This window comes from Eubalaena glacialis, chromosome 2 (assembly GCF_028564815.1).
Source record: "Eubalaena glacialis isolate mEubGla1 chromosome 2, mEubGla1.1.hap2.+ XY, whole genome shotgun sequence".
NCBI lineage: Eukaryota > Metazoa > Chordata > Mammalia > Artiodactyla > Balaenidae > Eubalaena > Eubalaena glacialis.
In genome coordinates, this window is record NC_083717.1 from 166,861,112 (window position 1) to 166,885,059 (window position 23,948).

Consider the following 23,948-nt stretch of genomic DNA (forward strand, 5'->3'; position numbering starts at 1 on the left):
GTGTCTAGGGAAAATAGACAAAATGGGTAGGATAATGAAATATTTGAATTTTTGTTTTAGTGCTTATAAACTTCTTTGTACTCTAATTACATTAAAAAATTTTTTTTCTGCTTAGTTAGTGAAAGATCTGTTTTGTTTAATAAAAAAGTGTGGAGTAGGCTTAGTATTAGATTTGATTTCCTTCAATCAGATTTTAGGATTTTATTTTATTTATTTATAATAACAAGTGGTTGATTTTTTGGTTTGGTTTGTAGATTCTATTTCTAGATTACATTATGGCCATAAATCTTTGACTTTAAGATTATTTGAAGACATCATGCTCATTCTTGCACTCATTAACCCAACATTCATTAAGGATCTACTTGGTGTCAGTCTCCCATCTCCTAACCTATAAATGTATGGCACAAAAAAAATACTGAGTGAATGTGTATTAGATCTCTTTCAACTGATTATATATTTTCTATTATTGATGTGTTATGATTTGATTTTTTAAAAACAAGCCTCTTTTGTGTCTAATATCAGGTTATAGAAAATATAGGAAAGTAAGAAAATGGTCCCTGAGCTGTAGCATCTTCTTGTTTTGTTGGAGAGATAGAGCTAACTCTAAGTATTGAGGTACTTAGAAACTATTATTAGGCAGCATATCCTGGTAATTAAAATTTAAACTGTGTACTTAGTACTGAAATTAAACTCTAAGGTAGAATTTAGTAGTAAATTATTGTAGAGCAAATAAATTTGACCTCAGCTTTGTCATAAAGAGAAAATCTTCCCAAATTCTTGGTATTTGGTGATTCTAGCTCAGACTAAATTGTATATAGGAACAGAAAGATGAGATGACAGAAAGAGTTGATCTTATAGGTCTGAATCCGATACTTAGGAAAAGTTTGTTTAGGGAAAAGGAATTCTTCCCAGGAAAATGTTTTTGTTGTTGTGTTTTACTTTTGTTTATTAATTGATAGACTCTAAAAGGATTTTTAAAATTACGGAAATAAAAGTTAGATTCTTTCCTCCTCTTTTCCATTTGGTTGAGACCTAACAGTGAATTATCTGAATCAGCCATGTATAAGGCTAGTTATCAGGTTCAGTAAGTAAATGTTGTCAATAAGTAATGTTGTCAATAACTGTCAAGAATGTACAGAATTATTGAATTTTAATAATTGTTTTGAAATAAACGTTGAAAAGCCTTGAGAAATTTTGGCCTTTTTTAGTTCCACATTTGGATTATTTTCTTCCAAATTAATTTTTATCATAGGAAGAGAAAACCAGTCAGAAGCCATCCGAAGCCAGAGAGATAAAGCTGTATGCCCAGATTCCCCCTATAGAGAAGATGGATGCGTCCTTGTCCACACTCTTTAATTGCGAGTAAGTTCTCTTGTCTTTTTTCGTCCTTTCTAGTATTGCTGTTAAGTTTCACTTCCTTTTCTAAATACACAAACTAGAAAAATATATTTATTTTCTTGATCTTCATTTCCCTTCCTTCCTTCCTTCCTTCTTTCCTCCCTCCCTCCCTTCTTTCTTTCTTTTTCTGATTCTCGCTTTGGCAAAGCCAAACATAAAAGATTATTGGTTTCTAGGATTATTAATAGAGTAATCCTGAATAATCCTGTACTGTATTTTTTTACAGTACAATTTTTACAATATGCCTGGAGAATAGAAATTTCCTTGTCTCTTAGGAGAAGCTAAATAACACAATTAAACTATTTCTCTGTCATAAAATCTAGTACTTTCTCTTGTAAGATTATCCACCAAAGTCAATACTATACTTACTCAGAGACATAAGAGATACTGCTTTAAAAAATACTTTTCAAACTATGAAAATACATTGTAAAGCACCTGGAAGGGCTTCCCTGGTGGCGCAGTGGTTAAGAATCTGCCTGCCAATGCAGGGGACACGGATTTGATCCCTAGTCTGGGAAGAGCCCACATGCCGCGGAGCAACTAAGCCTGTGCGCCACAACTACTGAGCCTGTGCTCTAGAGCCCACGAGCCACAACTACTGAGCCCACGTGCCACAACTACTGAAGCTCGCGTGCCTAGAGCCTGTGCTCCACAACAAGACAAGCCACTGCAATGAGAAGCCCGCTCACCGCATCGAAGAGTAGCCCCCGCTCACCACAACTACAGAAAGCCCCGCGCACAGCAATGAAGACCCAACGCAGCCAAAAATAAATAAATTAAAAAAAAAAAAGAGCCCTCTTTAAAAGTCATGAGGGAGGCTTCCCTGGTGGCGCAGTGGTTGAGAATCTGCCTGCCAATGCAGGGGACATGGGTTCGAGCCCTGGTCTGGGAAGATCCCACATGCCGCGGAGCAACTGGGCCCGTGAGCCACAATTACTGAGCCTGCGCGTCTGGAGCCTGTGCTCCGCAACAAGAGAGGCCGCGATAACGAGAGGCCTGCGCACCGCGATGAAGAGTGGCCCCCGCTTGCCGCAACTAGAGAAAGCCCTCGCACAGAAACGAAGACCCAACACAGCCATTAAAAAAAAAAAAAAAAAAGTCATGAGGGACACAAAATAATTTTTAAAAAAAAGAACCTAGAAAATATTAAAAGCACAAAGGGAAATAATATCAACCAAAATTGCACACCTTTTGAGAACCAGTGTTAGCATTTTGTTTTTTATTTTATTATTTTTTTAATTTTTTGGTCACACCGCAGGGCATGTGGGATCTTACTTCCCCGACCAGGGATCAGGGATCTCACCCCTGCCCCCTGCAATGGAAGCGCAGAGTCTTAACCATTGGACCGCCAGGGAAGTCTCAGCATTTTGATATAGCACCTTCTAATTTTTTTTTCCTAATTGGGATCAAGTTACATTTATTTGTAATCCTATTTATCCAAGACTTTAAGTATCAGATCTATATTTATTCCTTTTAACTTATTTTCTAAATACACACTTTTTAGCAGGGTTCTGTGGCTAATTTGAGGATATTATACCATGACACCTTGTAACCGTGCTCTCAGGCTGCAGTGTCTTGTCGGGGGTGTAGAATGTTACAGAATCAATTGGGGTTCTTTCTGATCTCTTCATCCTGTGTTTTTCTAACTGTGGTCCCCTGACTACCTATATAAGAATCTCCTTGTGCAGTAGATAAGCCCCACTCCAAATTTATAGAAACAGAATCTACTGATGAAACTAGGTATCTGTATTTATAATAAGCAATCTGAATGACTCTTAGATGCATATTTGTGAACTCATGCATTAGACTAATACCTGTCTTTGGAATTAAAGGGAAAAGCAAACGTATTTAGTTATTGTATGCAACTTGTCCTTTGTGATGAGAACACAATGTATTACATAAAAACCCACCTTAGATGTGTTTTTGGCTTCAAAAATCATGATTTCAAAGAGCATTATTTCAAAGTGGTCAAATATCTTTTTATCATAAAGCCATTTCAAAGGCAAGCATTTGAGAAGGTTCTGTACCCCATACCAAAGTACCTTGGAAACTGCTTAGAAAGAGTCACCCTCTTCATATTTTTGCTGACACTCTTTGAGCAGGTTGCCTAAACAACAATTAAAGAATCATTCCCCAACCGTAGTCCCAGATTTTCCAGTCCATTTTTCACTTTAACTGGTTGTTCTTGAGAATGGAGAATGACTAGAAAATACACAGATTTGACCAGTAATTTACAGTGTACAGTAATTGCTTTTAGTGTTTCAAGCAAAAAAAAAAAAAAAGAAGAAGAAGAATTCCTCTTCAGGTCAAATCAGAAGGATAAGATCATATGTTCTAGAGTCAGTTTTTTGGCGTCTTAAATTTGCCTGTGCTACTTTCTGGTTGTATAATATCAGGCAAATTGTTTAACATCTTTGTGCCTCAGTTTCCTCATTTGTAAAATTTGGATAATAATACTTATTTCATAGGATTGTTCTGATGGTTAAAATAGTTAATACATGTAAAGTTCTTAGAAGAATACTAGGCACACATTAAGTGTTCAATAAAATTAGCTTTTATTATATTCTTTGCATGAAATTTACTAAGATATTAAACATTTTTGTCAAGAAAAGATTAATAACGTGTAATTATGCTCCCTTTAAAAATTTGTTTTTATACAATTAAAGTATGTATAGGAAAAAAATCTAGAAAAATATATACGAACTATTAAAAGTCATTATCTCTGGGGGAATGTGTGGGGTGGTTAGGATTACATAACTTTTTATTATACACATATCATGGACATTTTCCCAAGTTGGTATGTATAGCCCAATCTTGTTTGCTTTAGTGGCAGATAGTATTTCATTATCTGTATTCCTCAGCTGATGGGTATTTATAAATTTTTCCCACTTTTTTGCTATTACAATAATACAGTAAATAATCTAATTCATATATTTTTTGGCATTTGTATTAGTATGTCAATAGGACATATTCCTAGAAATGAATTACTGGGTCAAAAATACATGCATTTAAAAATTTAATAGGTAACACCAAATTACCCTCAAAAAGGTTTTTTTGATTTTATACAGTAGTGTATATTAACTTTTGTAATCAGGGAAAAAGTATGAAGATTTCAAAATGAAGGAATACATGTCATGTCTGAGAGGGAAAAAAGGATTCAGTGTAAAAGGAAATGTGACTTAAATATCATCTTCTGTGGGCACTTGAGGAATAATTTCTGATATACCATTAACATTTTTTTCTTATTAATTCAAGTGTTCCTTTTTTTTTTTTTTTAGGAAGCTTTCACTGTCTACAAACTGCATTGAAAAAATTGCAAACCTGAATGGCTTAAGTAAGTGATCCACAGTAACAGATGGTTCTTGGATTTTGTAGTTATTTGGAATAAACATTCCAGAGGCACTACATAATCCTAGAAGCTGGCACCTGTTTTAACCACAGTAATTGTCAGATGTCAGAAAGAATATATAAACCATGTGTCTTATTTAATTATCCAAAGAAAAGTAGAGATAACATGAAACCTGAGCAGTTTAAAGACATTATAAAGTTTTTGTAGTGTTAGAATTGAAATATCTTAAATAGAAAATCAGGTTTTTTATATTTTTTTGTTCAGATTTATCCTGTATTTCATACTTATTACATTTAAAATTTTATTCTTGACCATCCCTGTTTTTCCTGTCCTCCTTGTCTTTGTTAATGACATCGACACCTTCCCAGTTGCCAAGACTCCTTGTGCTAGTTGCCTGTGGCTGCAGAAACTTGGTGGCTTAAAACTGCAGAAATGTATTCCCTCACTGTTCTAGAGGCCAGAAGTCTGAAATCAGTTTCACTGGGCCAAAATCAAGAGGGCCACACCTTCTCTAGAGGCTTCAGGGGAGAATCTTTTCCTTGCCTTTTCTAGATTCTGATGGCTGCCAGATTCCTTGGCTTGTGACTGTGTCACTCCAGTATCTGCCTCTGTCGTCATATTGCCTTCTCCTCTTTTGTCTCTGTCATATCTTTCTCTGTCACCCTCTTATGAGGATACATGTGATTGCATTTAGGGAACACCTGGGTAATCAAGGATACTCTCCCCATCTTAAGATCCCTAACTTAATCATATCTGCAAAGTAATTTTTCCCCATATATAGTAACATTCACAGGTTCCAGGGATTAGGATATAGGTATCTTTTGGTGAGCCATTATTTAGCCTATCATATTTCCCTTTACTTCCCTCAAGCCCTACATGCAAGTTCATCCGTAAGTCCTGTTAACTCTATTCTTTGAAAGAGCTCTCAAATAATTTGTTGCTTTTCCATTTCCAGGAGCTACAGCTTTAATTTAGACCCTCATCATCTCCCCCTTAGGTCATATTTTTTAGATGTTTTTTATCACTTCCCACAGTAAGAAATACATTTGAATTAACGACTCAGTATATATATATTCATATGAATACATATATCAAATATAGCATATGCATATGAACTGGATTAAAATTTGTAAAACAATATTTACCCTAATAGCGTAGGTTCCAGTATAAATTTTTTTAGCGTGATTTCATTGTTTTTTAAATGCTTGTCACAACCCACTAAGTTGATTTCACATGACCCACAGTTTGAAAAAACACTGCCTTACAACTTCTGTTATAGCCTCCCAGTTGATCTCCTTGTCGCCTATCTTTCTGTTCTTCCATTGACCTTCAGCACTAACACCAGAGGTTTCTTTTTAAAAATATTGTTCTCATTATCATTCCTCCAGATCAGACCTTTAATGCCTCCCCTTTGCCTAGTAAAGACCAGATGCCTTAAGGTTGCATTCAGGGTCATCTAAAAGCTTGTGACATCCTCTTCACACCCAAACATATAATTGTTTTTCTATGACTTTGTGCACTTGTTAATGCAGTGCTTTTCATTGAGAACAGCCCCTTCCTCTAGCAGGAAAACCCTACAAGAAACAAAATTAAGATTAAGAATGCCAAGTTTAAATGTCATTTAGAGGGAGACCCCTAAAGACTTCTTTAATCTCCATCATCATAATAATTACTCTTTCTTGGGAACATTTATAACAGTCTACCTTAGATTATAATAATAATTACTTACTTCATATAGTTATTGTGAAGATTAAATGAGTAGTGTGTATAAAGTTCTTAGAATAGTGCCTAGTGCATATAAATGCTCAAGAAATATTCGCTGTTATTATAGTTAGTGAGGAATATGTTCTGTCTCTTCAGATAATGAGCTCCTTGAGGACAAACATCACATCTTATTAATCTTTCTATCTTCTATTCCAAATCTCCATCCCCCGCCCCCAGTACTGTACTCAAAGGTGCACTCAGTATTTACATAGTGCTGGAGAGGAAGTGTTTACTATTAGAGTTGTGTATAAGATGATTCTGTCTATTCCATTTTTCACTGACTCATTAAACAATTTATGTTTCATTTTATTCCCTATTCTTTGTCTGTATTTGAAATAACTTGCTTAAAGGAGACTAAATTGATAACATATTATTTATCAGTATGGATAACATGCTTTTCTTTCATAAAAACATGACTATGACAATATGAAAATGAAAATATGAAAAACCTTCTATATAAGGCTGGTAATGGGTTTGAACTCATATTCTCTTTGGTCAATTGGTAGTGACTCTCAGGAAAGTCGTATGAAGAAGAGTTCCAAAAATTCAGTGGAAAAGAGTACCTTGATCAATTATTGATGTCTGATGTAGGCATGGAATGAGAGAGAATAGGCATTTGTACCATGTATTTGCTGTATTTGATGCATCTCATTTTAGTTCTGCTTATAACAAATGGTATTTCTGCAGTCTATGGAGAGAATACACTTTGTCTGTGACTATGAAGCAAAATGAAGCCAACTGATTCATGCAAAAGATTGAATATATGACGCTAGCTTGCCTCCCACCCCTTTCCTTTCATGAGCACTATAGTCTTACCTACTACGCTGTGATAAGAGGATCTGAAATAAGTAGGTATTCCTATTTAACAGTGGGGTTATAAGGCAGAATAACCCTAACAGCAGTATATATTGTTTCAAAACTGTGACTAGAAAACTGTATGACATGACTATGTTCAAAACTGTGACTAAAAAGCTGTACAGTGTGAATATTAATACTCTCATATTAAAGATTAGAAAGTAAAGTTTCTTGGTAAAAAAGTATACTCCTTCAGTTTACTAAATAAGTAAACATAAAACTTTAAGATATTGTTTTGATTTTCATCAGGACCTAAGAAGAAAAAAACAGTGTTTTCCTTCTAGTGGTGCTCTCTACTTATGCAGCATATAAAATATGGAAAATACATAATTCTGTAATGTTAGAAGAGTTAATCTATTAAGTTTGATATCATAATTTACTTCCCCGTACAGCAATAAGTAAGATCTCTTTAGCCTTTCATTGCCATTTTCATGTGCATTTTTAAAAAAAGGAGTTGTGTATATTTAAGTTAGATACTATCTTTAAAAGATTTGTATATATCTGTTATCTCTAGTTTCTGAGATCAGTTCTTATCTTAGTTGACCTAAGTGTATTTTGACATGGATGATTTCTTTTCTCTTTGAAGCAATTTCAGTACTGGATTTCTAGGACATTGTACCCTTCTGATTTTCTCCTGCCTTTTTGGCTACTTCTTCCCAGTCTCGTGTCCTCAAATTTTAAATGTTGGAGTATCTGGGGACTCAGTTCTTGGATCTCTTCTCTTTTCTATCTTCACCTACTCCCTAGATTATCTCATCCAGATCATGGCTTTACCATCTATATGCTGATGGCTCCCAAATTTATATCTCTAGTCCATACATCTCCTCTGAACTCCAGATTCACACATTCAGTTGCCCGACATTTCCATTGGATGTCTACTGGACATCTCATACTTAACATGTCCAATACTGAGTCCTGATGTCCTTCCCCAGCCCTAGCTAACCCAACTTCTTGTGTGTCTGTCTCAGATAGTGACAACTGCATTCTTCTAGTTGCTCAGGCCAAACTCCTTGGTAATTTCTTGACTCCTCTCTCACTATATATGCCTGATACACACACACGTACATCATTTATTTGTACTCACCATGGATTAAGCCTTGTGCTGAATATTTTAGACAATTATCTCATTTAATCCTTATACTCTTATAAGGTAGATCCTATACTTCCTCATTTTACATATGACAGAACTGAGATTCTAAGAGGTTTGGTTACTTCCCTAGAGAGTTAGGATTGGAACTCAGTTATGGATTTGTGCTCTTAACCATTGAATTATGGATGTTATAGAACAGTGCCATCCAACAGAATTATCTGCACTGTCCCAATACAGTTGCCACTAGCCATATGTAGCTATTAGGCTCTTGAAATGTGATTAATGTGACGGAGAAACTGAATTTTTTATCGTATTTAATTTTAATTAAATTAAATATCCACATGTGGTTAGTAACTACCATACTGGACAGCATAGTTATAGAAGTTTAAGTTGTGAAAATTAAATGTATAACTTATGCATAAGTAATCACAGTAGTTTTTTAGGACAGAAGTGAGGTTTCCTGTGTTTTACTAGAAAATCTTTTATTTTAATTTTGAAAAATAATGTATGTACATGGTTTTATGCAAATAGTTCAGAAGAGGGTACAGTTAAAAATGTCTTCCTCCAGGGACTTCCCTGGTGGTCCAGTGGGTAAGACTCCACGCTCCCAATACAGGGGGCCTGGGTTCGATCCCTGGTCGGGGAACTAGATCCCGCATGCATGCTGCAATTAGGAGTTTGCATGCAGCAACTAAGAGTCCGCATGCCACAACTAAGAAGCCCACATGCCTCAACTAAAGATCCCTCATGCCGCAATGAAGATCCCGCATGCCGCAACTAAGACCCGTTGCAGCCAAAATAAAATAAATAAATAAATAAATAAATAAAAATAAAAATATCTTCCTCTGACCATAGACTGACTCTCAGTTCCTCCCCCAAACCAACCACTGTTTCTACTTTTCTCTTCCAGAAATAGCCTATAGATATAAAAATAGAAACATTCTTTTAAAAAATACAAATAGACATTTTTTAACCAATCACAATTTAGTTATTAAAAAAATGAAAGCAAAAGATTTTTAAAATACTGATTCATTTGATTTCACTTCTAATCCTTTGTGGAGCAAGGTGGACCAAACATGAATATGTTTTCTATTTTCTAGTGTAAGTCCTCATATTATAAGAGATTTGAAATATATATGCTCCCAAATTTAAAGTTCAAATCTTCTTTACTCTTATTTTATCCTTATAATATTAAAACCATGCATTTCAAATAGCTAACCATTTAAAATTTAACATTGGCGTGATGTGCAATTGTAGTTGTAGTGTTTACCTTAGTGATATGTCTATGTTATTTCTTACTTGATTACCATGTTTTATTAATACAGCCTTTTTTATTATATAAGGATATTATATAAGTGTATTTTTTTAATTAAAAAAATTATTATTATTATTTTTTTAATTTTTGGCTGCATTGGGTCTTCGTTTCTGCACACGGGCTTTCTCTAGTTGCAGCGAGCGGGGGCTGCTTTTCGTTGCGATGCATGGGCTTCTCATTGCGGCGGCTTCTCTTGCTGTGGAGCACGAACTCTAGGCGCACGACTTCAGTAGTTGTGGCACGCGAGCTCAGTAGTTGTGACTCAAGGGCTCTAGAGTGCAGGCTCAGTAGTTGTGGCACATGGACTTAGTTGCTCTGTGCATGTGGGATCTTCCTGGACCAGGGCTCAAACCCGTGTCCCCTGCATTGGCTGGCGGATTCTTAACCACTGCGCCACCAGAGAAGTCCCTATATAAATGTATTAAAGCTTTATTATATTAGATTTATAACAATTGTGTAATATGATTCTAATAAACCAAAATTGTTTTCTTTCCTCTCCAGAAAACTTGAGAATATTGTCTTTAGGAAGAAACAACATAAAGAACTTAAATGGACTGGTAGGTTGTTATTTATTACTTAAAAAAGCATACACTCTTTTTCTTGAGTATTCAAATAATACTTGTCTGTTGCAGAAACTTTACAAAATAGAAAAGCAAATATAAAAATTACCTATAAACCACTGCTAACATTTTGATTGACATCTTTCTTGCCTTTTTTTTCCTATTCTTTGGTGGGTATGTAGAGAATGAAATCATACCATATATATTGTCTTGCATCTCTTTTTTTTACTTAGTATATAAAGATCATTTTTTCCATGTCATTCATTCATTCAGCAAATTCATTCAATATATTTCCTGAATGCCTGCTTTTAGCCAGGCACTGTTCTAGGCACTAGAGATACAGCAGGATATAAAATAAAGTCCTTGCTCTCATTGAATTTAAATTATAGTGGAGGGAGACAGACTAGAAAATAATTGTATAATAATACATCAGGTGGTGATGAATGCAATGAAGAAAAACGAGACACATATATTCCAAATAGATAATTATTTCCATTAAATTTTACTGTTAAAAATTATCTCAAGTTTCTGCCTGGCCAGAAAATTTTAAATTCTAATTTTATATTTTCCTAATTTATATATTTTTCCAAATTTATGTTATCTTCCTATGTGGTTAACATGCCATCTCTGTCTTTGTAGCATTTATATGGATTTTATGGTGATCATGGAATAAAATATAATTATTGATTAAAAAAAACAAAAACAAAAATGAGGCATATAAGAGAACGTAGATTGATGGGAAGTCCTCTCTAAAAGTGAGAATGTAGGCTCTAGAGCTGACCAAGGGACCAGTGCTCCAGACTGAAGAGGGACAGCAAGTGCAGATGTCTTGAAACTGAAGCTCCTTGGTATGCTTGAGTAAGAGCAAGAGTTGAATGAGGGAGAATTGTCCTCAGCGTGGTTGGAGAGGGAGCCAAGAACCAATCCTTATAGGACTTGGTAAGATTTTAGATTTTTTTCCAAGTGGCTTGCAAAGCCATTGGAGGTTTTTGATCAGAGGATGTTATTTAAGTTTTTAAAATAATTTTCAACCATACTTTTTTAATGACAGCATAATATTCTGTTTTGTTGATGTACATAATTTATTTAAATAAGTTATTATTCATTATTTATTTCCAGTTTGGAGTTATTATAATCAATGCTGTTATAAATCTCCTTTTAGCTATATTATTGCACACATCTATGAATAATTCCTTGGATAAATTCCTTGAAATGGAATTGCTGGGTCAAAAGTATGAATTTCTTTTAAGGCTTTTGTGACATATTATCAAGTTACCCTTCGGAAAGCTTGTAACAATTTATACTACCATCAATAATGTATGAGGGTTTTCATTTCCCTTTACCAACCTTGGGCATTTTTAAATTTTTTAAAGTTTTTGACAGTGTATTTTATTTGTATATTTATTGGCCATTTGAATTTCCTTGCAAAGTTGAGATGAAACAATATTGTAAAACTAGGCAATTTCAGAAAAGATGAAACTAATTTCTTTTTCTTGTGTATGTTCCCCAAAAGATAATAATTTTTTTTAAAGTGCTGATTGTTAAATACTTCATAAAAACCCTGAAATATTTTGTCACTTGGGTCTCCTGTCCCCCCACAAGCCCGATAACTCTAGCTTGTTCTTCATAAGAGTCAATGAGGCTGAAACTGCAGTGCTTCCCAACAATAACCTCCCAAGACCAGACAGGCTAAAATGACCATTCCCCTCCCCCACCCATTACAGAAACAGCCAAAACACGTGAATAGGAGTCAGTGTTCAGAGGTGCAATTTTGGAATTATCTTGAATTATCTGATAATATTCCCACATCTACATGTCTACTTACTGACATAAATTTATAAAATGCTTGGAAATTCTTAGAGATTACATTCTGTAGTTAGGTGAATTATTTGCTTTCTAGCTAGATGTGATGAATAAAATCCTAATGATCTATGAAAAAAATTTTTTTTGATGTTCTAAATGATTGGTAAATGTAACGACATTTTGCCTTCTCTTCATTCTGTGAGCCTTAGATGGTAAAAATGTCATATATAGGGACATTATTCATAATGGATAAAATATTAAATTATAGTACAAAAATTCAGAATTTATTATACTTCAGGCTAAACATTACTTTGAATTATCTGTAAAGGAAGAGTTTGCAAATAAATATACCCCTAAATTTTTAGGGCCAATATGATAAATGCTTGATGTTCCCCCAGGTATTTACAGAACACCAGATTCTCAACTATTGATATGGTGTATAATTTCTCCCATGAAATGTAATATATACCTAGAAACCACAAAAAAATTGTAAATATAGGATTAAAGGCATGTATGGCGATATTATCTAGCTGAACCATCACTTACTTCGATCTCTTTACTTTCTATAGACTGCCATCAATAACCCCCAACAGTTGGTTTTTTCCCCAGGATGTGTGTATGTGTGTGTGTGTGTGTGTGTGTGTGTGTGTGTATACATACACCAAAAACATTTAACCAGTCCAAAAGCTTTACTACTTATGCAAAGACTAAAGAAAAATACGTCTCCATAGGGATACAGATGGTGGACTTCAAATAGGTTCACATGCTAACTGAGTTATTCATCTAGACACATCAGCCTCATAGCATGATTTGAATAGCTGCCTCAGTAAGTTACAAATAACTACTCTAATATGTGAAACATGGAATGTTAAATTGAAGAAAAGGAGTCTATTTAAAACTACTTAAGAAAACTGACTATTAAGGTACATTATAAGCCTGTTCTTATATGTGATTGGCTGGCCTCTGCTTTCCTTTCGGATCTCATTTCATATTACTCTTCTTCCTAGTTGGTAATCTCCAGCCACTGGCCTTCTTTCTCTTCCTTGAACATGCCAGGTTCATTCCCACCTGAGGACATTTGTACTTGCTGTTTCCTCTGCCTTAAAAAACTCTGTTACCCTGGATTTCCACATTACTGGCTCCTTAACTTTCACACTTCAGTTCAGATGTCACTTCCTCAAAAGAGACCCAACTATCCTATATATAAAGCAGTCCTCTAGACAATAACTCTTATCACCTATAATTTTTTTCCATTTTTCTTATTTGTTTATTCTCTTTCCCTCTCTCTGTCTCTCCCTCTGTCTCTGTCTCTTTCTCTCTGTGTCACACACACACAAATCCTGATAAGCAAGTCAGTTCTGTTCATCACCATCTACATTGGTGCTTGATACATGTAGTAGGCACTCTATAAATATTTATTGTGACTTAATAATGCTTTGTAATATTACTAATTAGAAAAACTATTAGGTTAAAATTTTAATTCTAAGAGTAATAGATGTAATTGTATTTAAAAAACAAATCAAGCAATTCATAAATGTATGAAATACACTGTGAAAGTCTTTCCTCTCCCTACCTCCTCAAGTCCATGAGGTAACAGAAATAATATTGGTATACTTTAAATTTTTTTCTGTGCACAAATAAACAGATATCTCTGTGTGTGTGTGTGTGTGTGTATGCATGTGCATGCATGTGAGTGTGTGTGTAATATATATTTGTACTGATAATATACTGGACATATTTTTCCTGCTTTTTCATTCAATAATATATCAGGAATATCCTTCCATGTAAAAACGGCAGATTTAATGCATTCTTTTCAATAGCTGTTGTCTTCTACATTATCAGTATATGGTAATGTATTTAACTATTCATATACTGCTGAACATTTAGAGTATTTCCAGATATTTTATTGAGGAAGGGGCGTCTGTCTCTCTTTTTTTTGCTATTACAAATCATGCTGTAGTGAACATCTTTTTACATATATCCTTTAGCAGTTATTTGAATCTTTACAGGGGCTAGATTCCTAAAAGTAGAAAAGCTGAGGTTATTTTTGTGCATTTAAATTTTTGACAAGTACCTCAGATTGCTCCCACAATGCTTATGCCAGTTTCCACTTCCATCAATGGTATAAGGGTGAGGATTACTCCCTCCACCCTCAACATCCCTGAGTATTATCCATATTTTTAATATTTGCCAATATGATAGGCAAAAAGGGAGTATTACATTGTTTTAATCTGTATTCTTTAGTTAGTTGTGACTTTGAACATCTTTTTATATACTTATTGGTTATGCATGTTTCCTCTTTTGGAAATTGACCTAACATTTTTTACCCATTTTCTACTTTTATCTTTTTCTTATTAAATTCTAGGCACTCCTCAATATTCCTAATGTTTATCCAGTATTGATAATGTTATTCCTATTATTGTTGTTACATTTATGAACTGTGTATGAACTCTTTACATGCATTATCTCATTTGAAACTCACAACAAGTAGATAATATCCTCCTTTTAAGATAAAAAATCCTCAGTCCTCATTTTAAGATAAAGAAACTGAGGCTCAGATAGTTATGTAAAATGCCCAGGTATAGTGAACAGGCACTGTTAAACCCTATTGCTGAGATGAGCAGTCTGTCAATAGCTATCAGTGTCTTCAATGTGTATTTAGTTTGTCCCAACTATTCTATATCGAGGAGTTTTTCATACTCACATACATAAACAAAGATGGTGGACCAAGTACATTCATTGAAATATAGCTTGTATAAAAGACTGCAACAATCTAAGTGCCTATCAGTAGTAGACTAGCTAAACAAAATATATCAAGGGGGAAAATGAGGTAGGACTTACCTATATGTGCTGAAATAGAATAATTTGCAAAGTATATTATTAAATGAAAAGAAGCAAAGTGGATATTTCTCTGTACATATATGCATAGAATATTTCTGATGATAGCTGTTACCTCTGGGGAAGGGAACGGGCGTGGGTGAGAAAGAGACTTTTCATTATACTTGTTTGCACTATTTGATTTTTGTTATGTTGTTATCTTGTGTGTTACTCTTTTTTAAAAAATATTTTATATTTTTATTTAGGTGATGATTATGTATGTTACTCTTTAAATTAAAAAAAACAACTAATGATCCCCCCTCAAAATACAAACAAAATATTTGTGCACTCATATTCATAGCAGCATTATGCACAACAGTCAAAAGATGGAAGCAACCCAAGTGTCCATCTACAAATGAATAGCTAAACATACAAAAGAAAAGATGATGAAGGAGAGAAAAAGGGCAGGAAGGAAGAGGAAAAGGTGGAGGACTTAGTCAAATCTAGGCAATCTGATTGCAAGTTCCACACTGCAATTTAATGCAAAGTTTTCAGAATTATTTAATATATTTTCTCTTAGTTTATCACTTGTCATTTTACTTTATTCATAGTTGCCGTATGGAGTTCTAAAATTTTTATTTGTCAGATCTTTATAACATCTGTGTTTTGTATCTTATATAGGTCTTCACTTCTAGATTATAAAAAAATCATCTTATATTTTCTTTTAGTACTTCTATTGTTTTTTAAGTATAAATTTAAAAAGTTTATACCTTTAATCCATCTGGAGTTTATTTTTGCAAATTGCATGTGACAGATATCAGACCTTATTTTTTTTCCTCCAAATGGTTAGCCATATATTGAAAAGTCTCCTTTTCCTACTGTTTGGAAATGCCACATACTAAATAAACTCTTGTATATGCATGGGTAGGTTACTGGATGGTCAAGTTTCTTTCTTTCTTTCTTTTTTTAAGGCTAATCCTTTTGGCAAGTGCTTTTTATTTATTTTATTTATTTATTTAAAATATTTACTTATTTATTTAGGCTGTGCAGGATCTTTAGTTGTGACATGCAGACTTCTTAGTTGCAGCATGCGGATCTTAGTTGCGGCATGTGGGATCTAGTTTCCTGACCAGGGATCGAACCTGGGCCCCCTGCATTGGGAGCGTGGAGTCTTACCCACTGGACCACCAGGGAAGTCCCTCAAGTTTCTTTCTGTTTGTTGTGTTACCTATATATTTCAGCTCCAATATCATGTTGCTTTACTTTTCTTTCGCTTTATAATATGTTTTGGTATCTATTGAGACAAGTCCTCTCTCTTTGTTCAAAATGTTTGTGGCTTTTCTTGGACATTTACTCTTCAAGAGAAACTTGAAAATCAGCCTATCAAGTTCGTAAAAAATAAAATCCCATTGGAAGTCTTAGTAGAGTTGCATTGAATCTATAGATTGACTTGGAGAGAATTGATTTCTTTTCATTTTAGAAAACCGAACCTCTATACCTATTAAACAGTAACTTCCCATTGTCTCCTCCCCACCAGCTCTGGCAACCACCATTCTACTTTCTGTCTCTATGAATTCGACTACTCTAGATATCTCATATAAGTAGAATCATACAGTATTTGTCTTTTTGTGACTGGCTTAGTTCACTTAGCATAATGTCCTCAAGGTTCATCCATGTTGTAGTATATATCAGAATTTCTTTCCTTTTTAAGGATGAATAATATTCTGTTGTATGAATAGACCATATTTTGTTTATCCATTCATCCATCAACGAACACTTGGGTTGTTTCTTCCTTTTGGCTGGTGTAAATTATGCTGCTGTGAACATGGGTATCCAAATATCTCTTTGAAACCCTACTTTAAATTATTTTGGATATATGCCCAGGAGTGGGATTGCTGGTTCATAATGTTTTTAATTTTTGGATGAACTGCCAAAATGTTTTCCATAGCATCTACACCATTCTACATTCACACCAACAGTGCTCAAGTGTTCCAATTTCTCCATATCCTTGCCAATACTTGTTATTTTCTGTTTGTTTGACAGTAGTCATCCTAACAGGTATGAGGTGCTAGCTCATTGTGCCAGCCTCCTTATTTTACAGAGTTAGAAACTAAGAAGAGAAGTGATTTATTCACATGCAGAAGCAGACCAGTTTGCTAAATGCCTGTTCATTCAATGTACAGTTCTCCAAAGGGCTAGTTTATTGAATGACAGATTTCACTGAATTGAGTCACACAGACTTAGCCAGTTTTTAGTGATTAACATTCACCAGATTGCTTCACCAAAGTTTTGTCTTTATTACCTACTTAAAATATATAGAAAATTGTGTTGCTTGGAATGGTTTCAACACCTTTTAAACTTTTCTTTAAGATTTTATTTAGTATTAATTTTAGTGCAGTTGTTTTATCCCAGCTGTTAGATTTGTCAGTCCATCTTTGTAGAATGTCAGTTTCATATTTTAGACACTGATCACTTCTCAAATGATTAAAACACATAAAAATAGTAATCTAATTGAGTTGGGTAGTGAATTGCTATATTTAGGGAAGTAGGAAAAACAGTGGAATAGATTGAAAATGTACTGAAAGACAAAACTATGCCCTGGACACCCAAAATCTATACAACATTTGTTAGCCAATATACATAAGAAATTCTCATTCTGCAATGAGAATTTATATTCCCAAGTAAAGTCCCCAAATGCACAGAAATTTGGTCGTGGCAGAACAGCTGCATCCAAATGGCTGAAAACTAAACTGAAACTCAATTAATGCTTGTAAGGAATGAACAAAGCACAACAGACATCTTCAGAAGTTATCCTGTCTAAAGTAATTTCTATCCTATCCTATCTAAAACAAATTGCTATAATTTGTAAGTAGTTAACCAATTTTTCAGTAAATCAGTAAAAGAGTAAATTCAGCAAATTGGCTGTTTGGAGAATTGATCAAATTGGCTAGGTGAAAACTGACCAGGAGTCCTCATCTGCGCATGTAAAACGACACTAAGTAAGTGGCAGAACCCAGAATTGAGCCTAAACTTTCTAATTAGTATTATTTAGTCACTATTTTTTCTGCTGCCTCACACTTTCAGTGCCAGGATGGACTGATTTAAAAGTTTCTTTTACTTCGAAATTGTTGTTTCTTCTACTGAGAAAGTTGAAACTAAGATGAATTGTGGGCCTTGGGATGACACACAGAACTAACTCAGACCACTCCATTCTCAGCTTTTCCCCTTGGTTCCATCTGTATGGAAAATGCATTAATGATCTTTATCCAGAGTACATTTTTTCTCTTTATAGTCTTCAAAGGGACAGTTACCAGGACATAGACCTGGGTCCTACATTCTAGCATTACCATGTGGATGTAGGTAAATTCTTTAGGGTTAAGAGGGGATTGAGCATCGAATTGATTCTGCCTAGTCATTTTTTTGTTTTTTAAGGAACAAATAATCACTACATTTTGTCTTTTGTATATGAAAGAAGGAAACGTTTTTGTGCCACTATTGATTGTATCTAGCATTTAAGGGTCAGTGTGACATAATCATTATAGTATAATGAAAAGACTATGGGTTTTAAGTTGAGTTTTATACATCAGAAAAAATAAGGTGAATTGATGCATAGATAGCAGGATGGATAGATGGACCAGATATGTGACAGGAAAAGGATAGTAGAATGTTAATGGTAGAAGCTGGGTAGTAGATATATGGGTATTTACTATAATATTCTTTCAACTTTTTTACGTTTGAAAGTTTTCATAATAAATATTTTTTAAAAACCCTGAAATTTAGACATAGGTCTACTATTTAATAACATTGTTGGGAATTCCTTGGTGGTCCAGTGGTTAGGACTGCGCGCTTTCACTGCCGTGGGCTTGGGCTCTATCCCTGGTAGGGGAACTAAGATCCTGCAAGCTGCGTGGTGCAGCCAAAAAAAAAAAAAAAAATAGCATTGTGAGCTTAGAAAAATCCCTTAATCTATCTAGAATAGAAATCAAATAACCTGCTTTGCCTATCTTAATTAAATAAGGATCAAATAATACAATGTATAGGGAAGTAATTTGAAAAGTATACTATTCAATAAAAATGATAAAATAGTGCTCTTATTTTGCCTCTTGGTGATTTCAGTAGCTATTCTTAGTTCAGATCAGTTTGAAGAGAGGAAGAAAATGTTCTACGTGGCTTTCTTAATGAGAAAAAACTCCCACACAGCCTTCAGCTCTCCTGCCAGGGGACAGGTTGGTCTCAGTTCTCTCTGAAGGCCATTGTCTTTATGTTTATGAGGAAGGGGACAGAAGGAAAAGCTTAAAAATAAGTATGTAAATCAAATTGCTTTCTTTTTCAGGAAGCAGTAGGGGACACGTTAGAAGAACTGTGGATCTCCTACAATTTTATTGAGAAGTTGAAAGGGATCCATGTAATGAAGAAATTGAAGATTCTTTACATGTCTAATAACCTGGTGAAAGACTGGGGTAAGTGAGGCTGGCTCTTTGCTAATCTTCTACCTCATGTTTATAGAAAATAGCCCTATAGGGAACAAGATACGAAATGGGGACATTTCTTTCTAAGCAAAGAGGGAAATAGCTATAGGAGTTCCTATATTTCATCTAAACACTTGAAATTTACATTTAAATATTTACTTAGAATGATTATAATTGAATAGGTCCTGGTCCTATTAATCATGAAAAAAATTAAACTATTGTCCAAAGGCCAAAAGGAATCGGTTTAATAATTCTTGAGTGGAAGACTTATTTAACATATATATTGGTTTTCTTTTTTATTGTACATTATCCATTTAGCATTTTAAAGCCCTATTGTGTGCCATGAACTATGCCAGGCTGTTGAGATACATAGTTGAATAGGACATTATCCCTGCCCTCAAGGAGTTCACAGCTTAGTGGGAAAGATTAGTTTATGAGTTAATAATTAGAAAACTGTGTGATAAGTTCTACAACAGAGGCTTGAATGAGTTGCTTTAAGAATTTAGAGATGAGAGAATGGGTAGAGACAAAGGCAGTTTAGCTCAGCTGATACTGATGTAGTACAGTATAGAGAAGACCTGTCACTGGAGATTGATTTGTTGATTCTGAACCTCATTTCCTCTTCTTATCCCATCCTTAGATTAGCATAAAGGTAGAAGATGTACATCTCGCTTTCCCTCCCTTTCCATAGTGTCTTCAGAGAATGACTTCATATGGTATCATTTCCCCTACTTCCTTCAAAATCTTAAACAACGAATTGTTCTGAATAGTCACAAACTGAGGGCTAGTGATACTGGGATTCACCCTTCAAAATCATAAGAGTAAAACTTGCCATTTTAATATGGAATGTATTCTTTGTACTTGTAGGTGAATTTGTGAAGCTGGCAGAACTACCATGCCTAGAAGACCTGGTGTTTGTAGGCAATCCCTTGGAAGAGAAACATTCTGCTGAAGGGAACTGGATTGACGAGGCAACCAAGAGAGTACCCAAACTGAAAAAGCTAGATGGTGAGTGACTCTGGGCCAGCTTGGAAATGTTTTCTGGGTGTAAGAATTGAATTTGTAGCGCGGAATCATGAAAAGGAGCAAAACTAAAGAAAATGATAGGTTATCTCTGGTCTCCAAGGCCATTTCTGTCCATAGGAAATTTTGTGGTCCCAGTTTGGGCCAGAGTGAGATGAAAGACTCCTAGAATATTTAGACTGGTATAAGATCATCCCTAAACCAAAAGCTTATAAGAAAGCTGGGTTTATTCTCAAGTCCCAAACATATTATTTTGCAAAATAATTAGACATAAATAGTAAGGAGTTGCTTTTTCACAATTGGATCAAAATTGTAATGTTCTCTCTCCCTCTCCCCCCTAATTTTAGTTTCTCAATACCTAAGATAGGTGATAATGTCAGGAGAGATCCCTGACTGACTGGGTTCAAGTCCCAGTTCTAGCTTTTTTGTCATTGGGCTGGTTAATTCATCTCACCAAACTTTGTTCTTTTGTCATCTGAAAACCAGAAATGATAAAAGAGTCACAGACCTCCCTGGGTCTTTCCTCCTTCCAGTGGTCCTATGAGGAAGCCAGGCCATTTTTACCTTAAACCTACACAATGTTATATATCAATCATATCTCAATAAAGTTGGGGGGAAAAGATAATGAACATATATATCACCCCAAAAAATTTCCTTTTGCCTCTTTGTAATCTCTCCCTCCTGCTGCTCACCACCATCCCTCCCGAGGCAGTCACTGATCTGCTTTCTGTCCCTATAGATTAGTTTGTATTTTATAGAGTTTTATATAAATGGAATCATGCAGAATGTTCCCTTTTTTCCCTCTGGTTACATACCTAGCGGTAAAATAACAAAGACAGTAGATTGCCTCTTGTGGGAGGTACAGGAATAAACAGAAAGATGCAAACAGGTTTCTTAGATACTGGTGATGTTCTGTTTCCTAAACTGGGTGGTGGGTATACAATAATTGGTTTTGTTACTCTTTATTTATATTGTATCTATATGAATGAATATTTCATAATTTAAAATAAAATAGAACAAAAGAGAGGGTACATTAGAGCCTTGGACTTCAGCCTTTTTATGTTCAACTTTGACCTCTAGAAACCATTTGAAATCATTTGTCTTCCTTTCTCATTGTGCACAGGAAGTGAACCCCTTCCATTAAGAATGGAAAAGAATCCCTTATGTAGACCCTGAATAGACCAAGCCACATTATATACAGCCTTTTGGACCAAATATTGACTTCAGGCCAATCTGAACAGCCCCTAGAAAAACCAGCTGGTCTATCCTAAACCAGTGAGATGGACCAGAACACAGATGGCCACAGCTGCTAGCTTGCCTCTTTTTGCTCCTCTTCAGTTGCTTGTAAGAAAAACTGAGGGGTGTTAAAGAGCTAAAATGAAAAAGACAGACAATACCAAATGTTAGTGGAACATGGAGCAACTAGAACTCTCATACCCTGCTGGATAGTAATGTAACTTGGTATAACTTTGGAAAACTGGCATTATCTACAGAAGCTCTACATACATATCCCACATGACCCAGCAACTTTTCTCCTAGCTGTATACGCAGAAGAAAAGAGCATGGATGTTTACCAAAAGACCTGTATGACAATGCTCATTGCACCACTATTTTAATAGCTATAAATTGGAAACAACCCAAATGCCCAACAACAATAGAATAGATAAGTAAATTATGACATATTCGTACAATGGAATATTAAACAGCAATGAGAATGAATGAACTATAGCTTCACACACTATACATGAATCATATAAACATAATGTTGAGCAAAAGAGGCCAGACACAGAGCACACGCTACATCATTCTATTCATATCAGTTTCAAAATCAGGCAACATAATCCATGGTGTTAGACATTAGGATAGAATATACCTTTTGTGGGGGGACAGTGACTGGAAGGGGACCTGAGGAAGTTTTGGGGGTTCTGATAATGTTCTCTTCCTAAGCTGGGTGCTGGTTACCAGATGTGTTCACTTTGTATACATTTATCAATCTGTACACTTAAAATTTGTGTACTTTGTATGTATATTTCAATAAAACATTCACTACCCCCCACAAACAGATGCTGTGGGGAGTACAGAGGGGTAAGACTCTGCTCGTTGCCATAAAGAAGAATCACACAGGAAGAGGCACTGGAGATGGCTCTTAATTAAGGGTAGGGCCTAGATGGAAGGGGTGTTATGGGGGCATTCCAAAATGGAGGAACTTTGTTAGCCAGGAGTCCAGAGGTAGTAGTCTGCAAGATGAGTTTGGGAGATAATGAGTTGATCAGTTCATCTGGAGTGGAGGGTGACTGGCTGAAGAGTTAAGACTGAACAGTTGACTAGGGTCAGATTGTGGGCATGCTTCAAATGCCAGAGCTCAGAAATGGCTGGCTCTTGGGCCAGTGAGAGCCTGCAGATGTATTTTATTTTCTGTGCCTTGGTTCTTTTTATTTTTTTCCAATTTATCCCCAATGTTTAGTATTTGGGGGAGTAACATAAAAATTCAGATTCTGGCAATACTGGGATTGCGTATTTTATTGCGAAAAATGAATATTTCTTTGTGTTTAACATACAAAGTTTTTAGTGTGTATAGGGCCTTATTTTTCTGCCTGGTACCTGTAGGTGTTTTTATTTGTAACTCTGCATTTGGGGACCTGAATATTTATAATTACTTATATTCATCCATTTGGGAATTCTCCTGAGAGGCTTTTTGGTTAATTAGAAATTTAAAAGATTATTTTATGATATTATTTTTATTATGGCACACTTCTCAGCATCTCAGAACTCCTCAGGTTAACAGAAAAATATTTTCATTTAGAATTTAACAATCTCTTGAGAATGACCAGTAATAATTTTCTTTTTCATTTTAGGTACCCCAGTAATTAAAGAGGATGAGGAAGAAGATAACTAACACCACATTTTCCACTTTGTGTAACTTATTTAAATGTCATAAGAACAATAGATAAGTTTTGTATAGTTGTCTATTTTAAAGATTCTGTGTGGGGCAAATGGTTCTTAAGATAAAACAAATCTTTCATTCCTTTTTTTCTCGTAACCTATTCAGTGTTTCTCCCCCAAAATGATAACACCAACTTTATATATTCTAGTTCTCTTTTTAGAAGCTATAAATTTTCAATTTTTGTCTTCAGTCCCCGTTATGTACTGCGTGGCCCCATCTACCGAAACCTTTATAGACCAGTCATTTTTAACAACAAGGGAACAAATGTGATTCTTTATTCAGTTTGTTTAGTTTTTTCATTTTTGTTTTTGTTTTTTTTTAGGCCAGGCATTTAAATATATACACTTAACTTTTGAATCTGTAGGCCATCTTTCTTGAAGGTCCATCTCTTTATGACTCAGAAGCACAAATGTGTCATGCCTTTGGTTTGGGAAGAGCTCCTCTTAGAAATATAGCAGCAGTCCTAGAATCAAGACTCCAAAGTCCAGCTGGAAAAACTATGGTGAAAAAAGGAAAAATTAGTACCTTGGAGGCCTTATAGCCCATGTTATATTTACTTTT

General features: G+C 34.9%; 1 protein-coding gene across 1 annotated transcript in view; it reads left to right on the top strand.

Annotated features, from left to right (window-relative positions):
* Positions 1–23,394, top strand: part of DNAL1 (dynein axonemal light chain 1) — a 33,178-nt gene extending 9,784 nt beyond the window's left edge. Inside the window, exons 3-8 of the mRNA XM_061182714.1 lie at positions 1,253–1,362; positions 4,677–4,732; positions 10,273–10,328; positions 19,285–19,411; positions 20,288–20,428; positions 23,299–23,394. Of these exons, the coding sequence (XP_061038697.1) occupies positions 1,253–1,362; positions 4,677–4,732; positions 10,273–10,328; positions 19,285–19,411; positions 20,288–20,428; positions 23,299–23,339 (531 nt within the window). The 3' untranslated portion in view covers positions 23,340–23,394. The remainder of the gene's footprint in view (positions 1–1,252; positions 1,363–4,676; positions 4,733–10,272; positions 10,329–19,284; positions 19,412–20,287; positions 20,429–23,298) is intronic.
* The last annotated feature ends 554 nt before the right edge of the window (positions 23,395–23,948 follow it).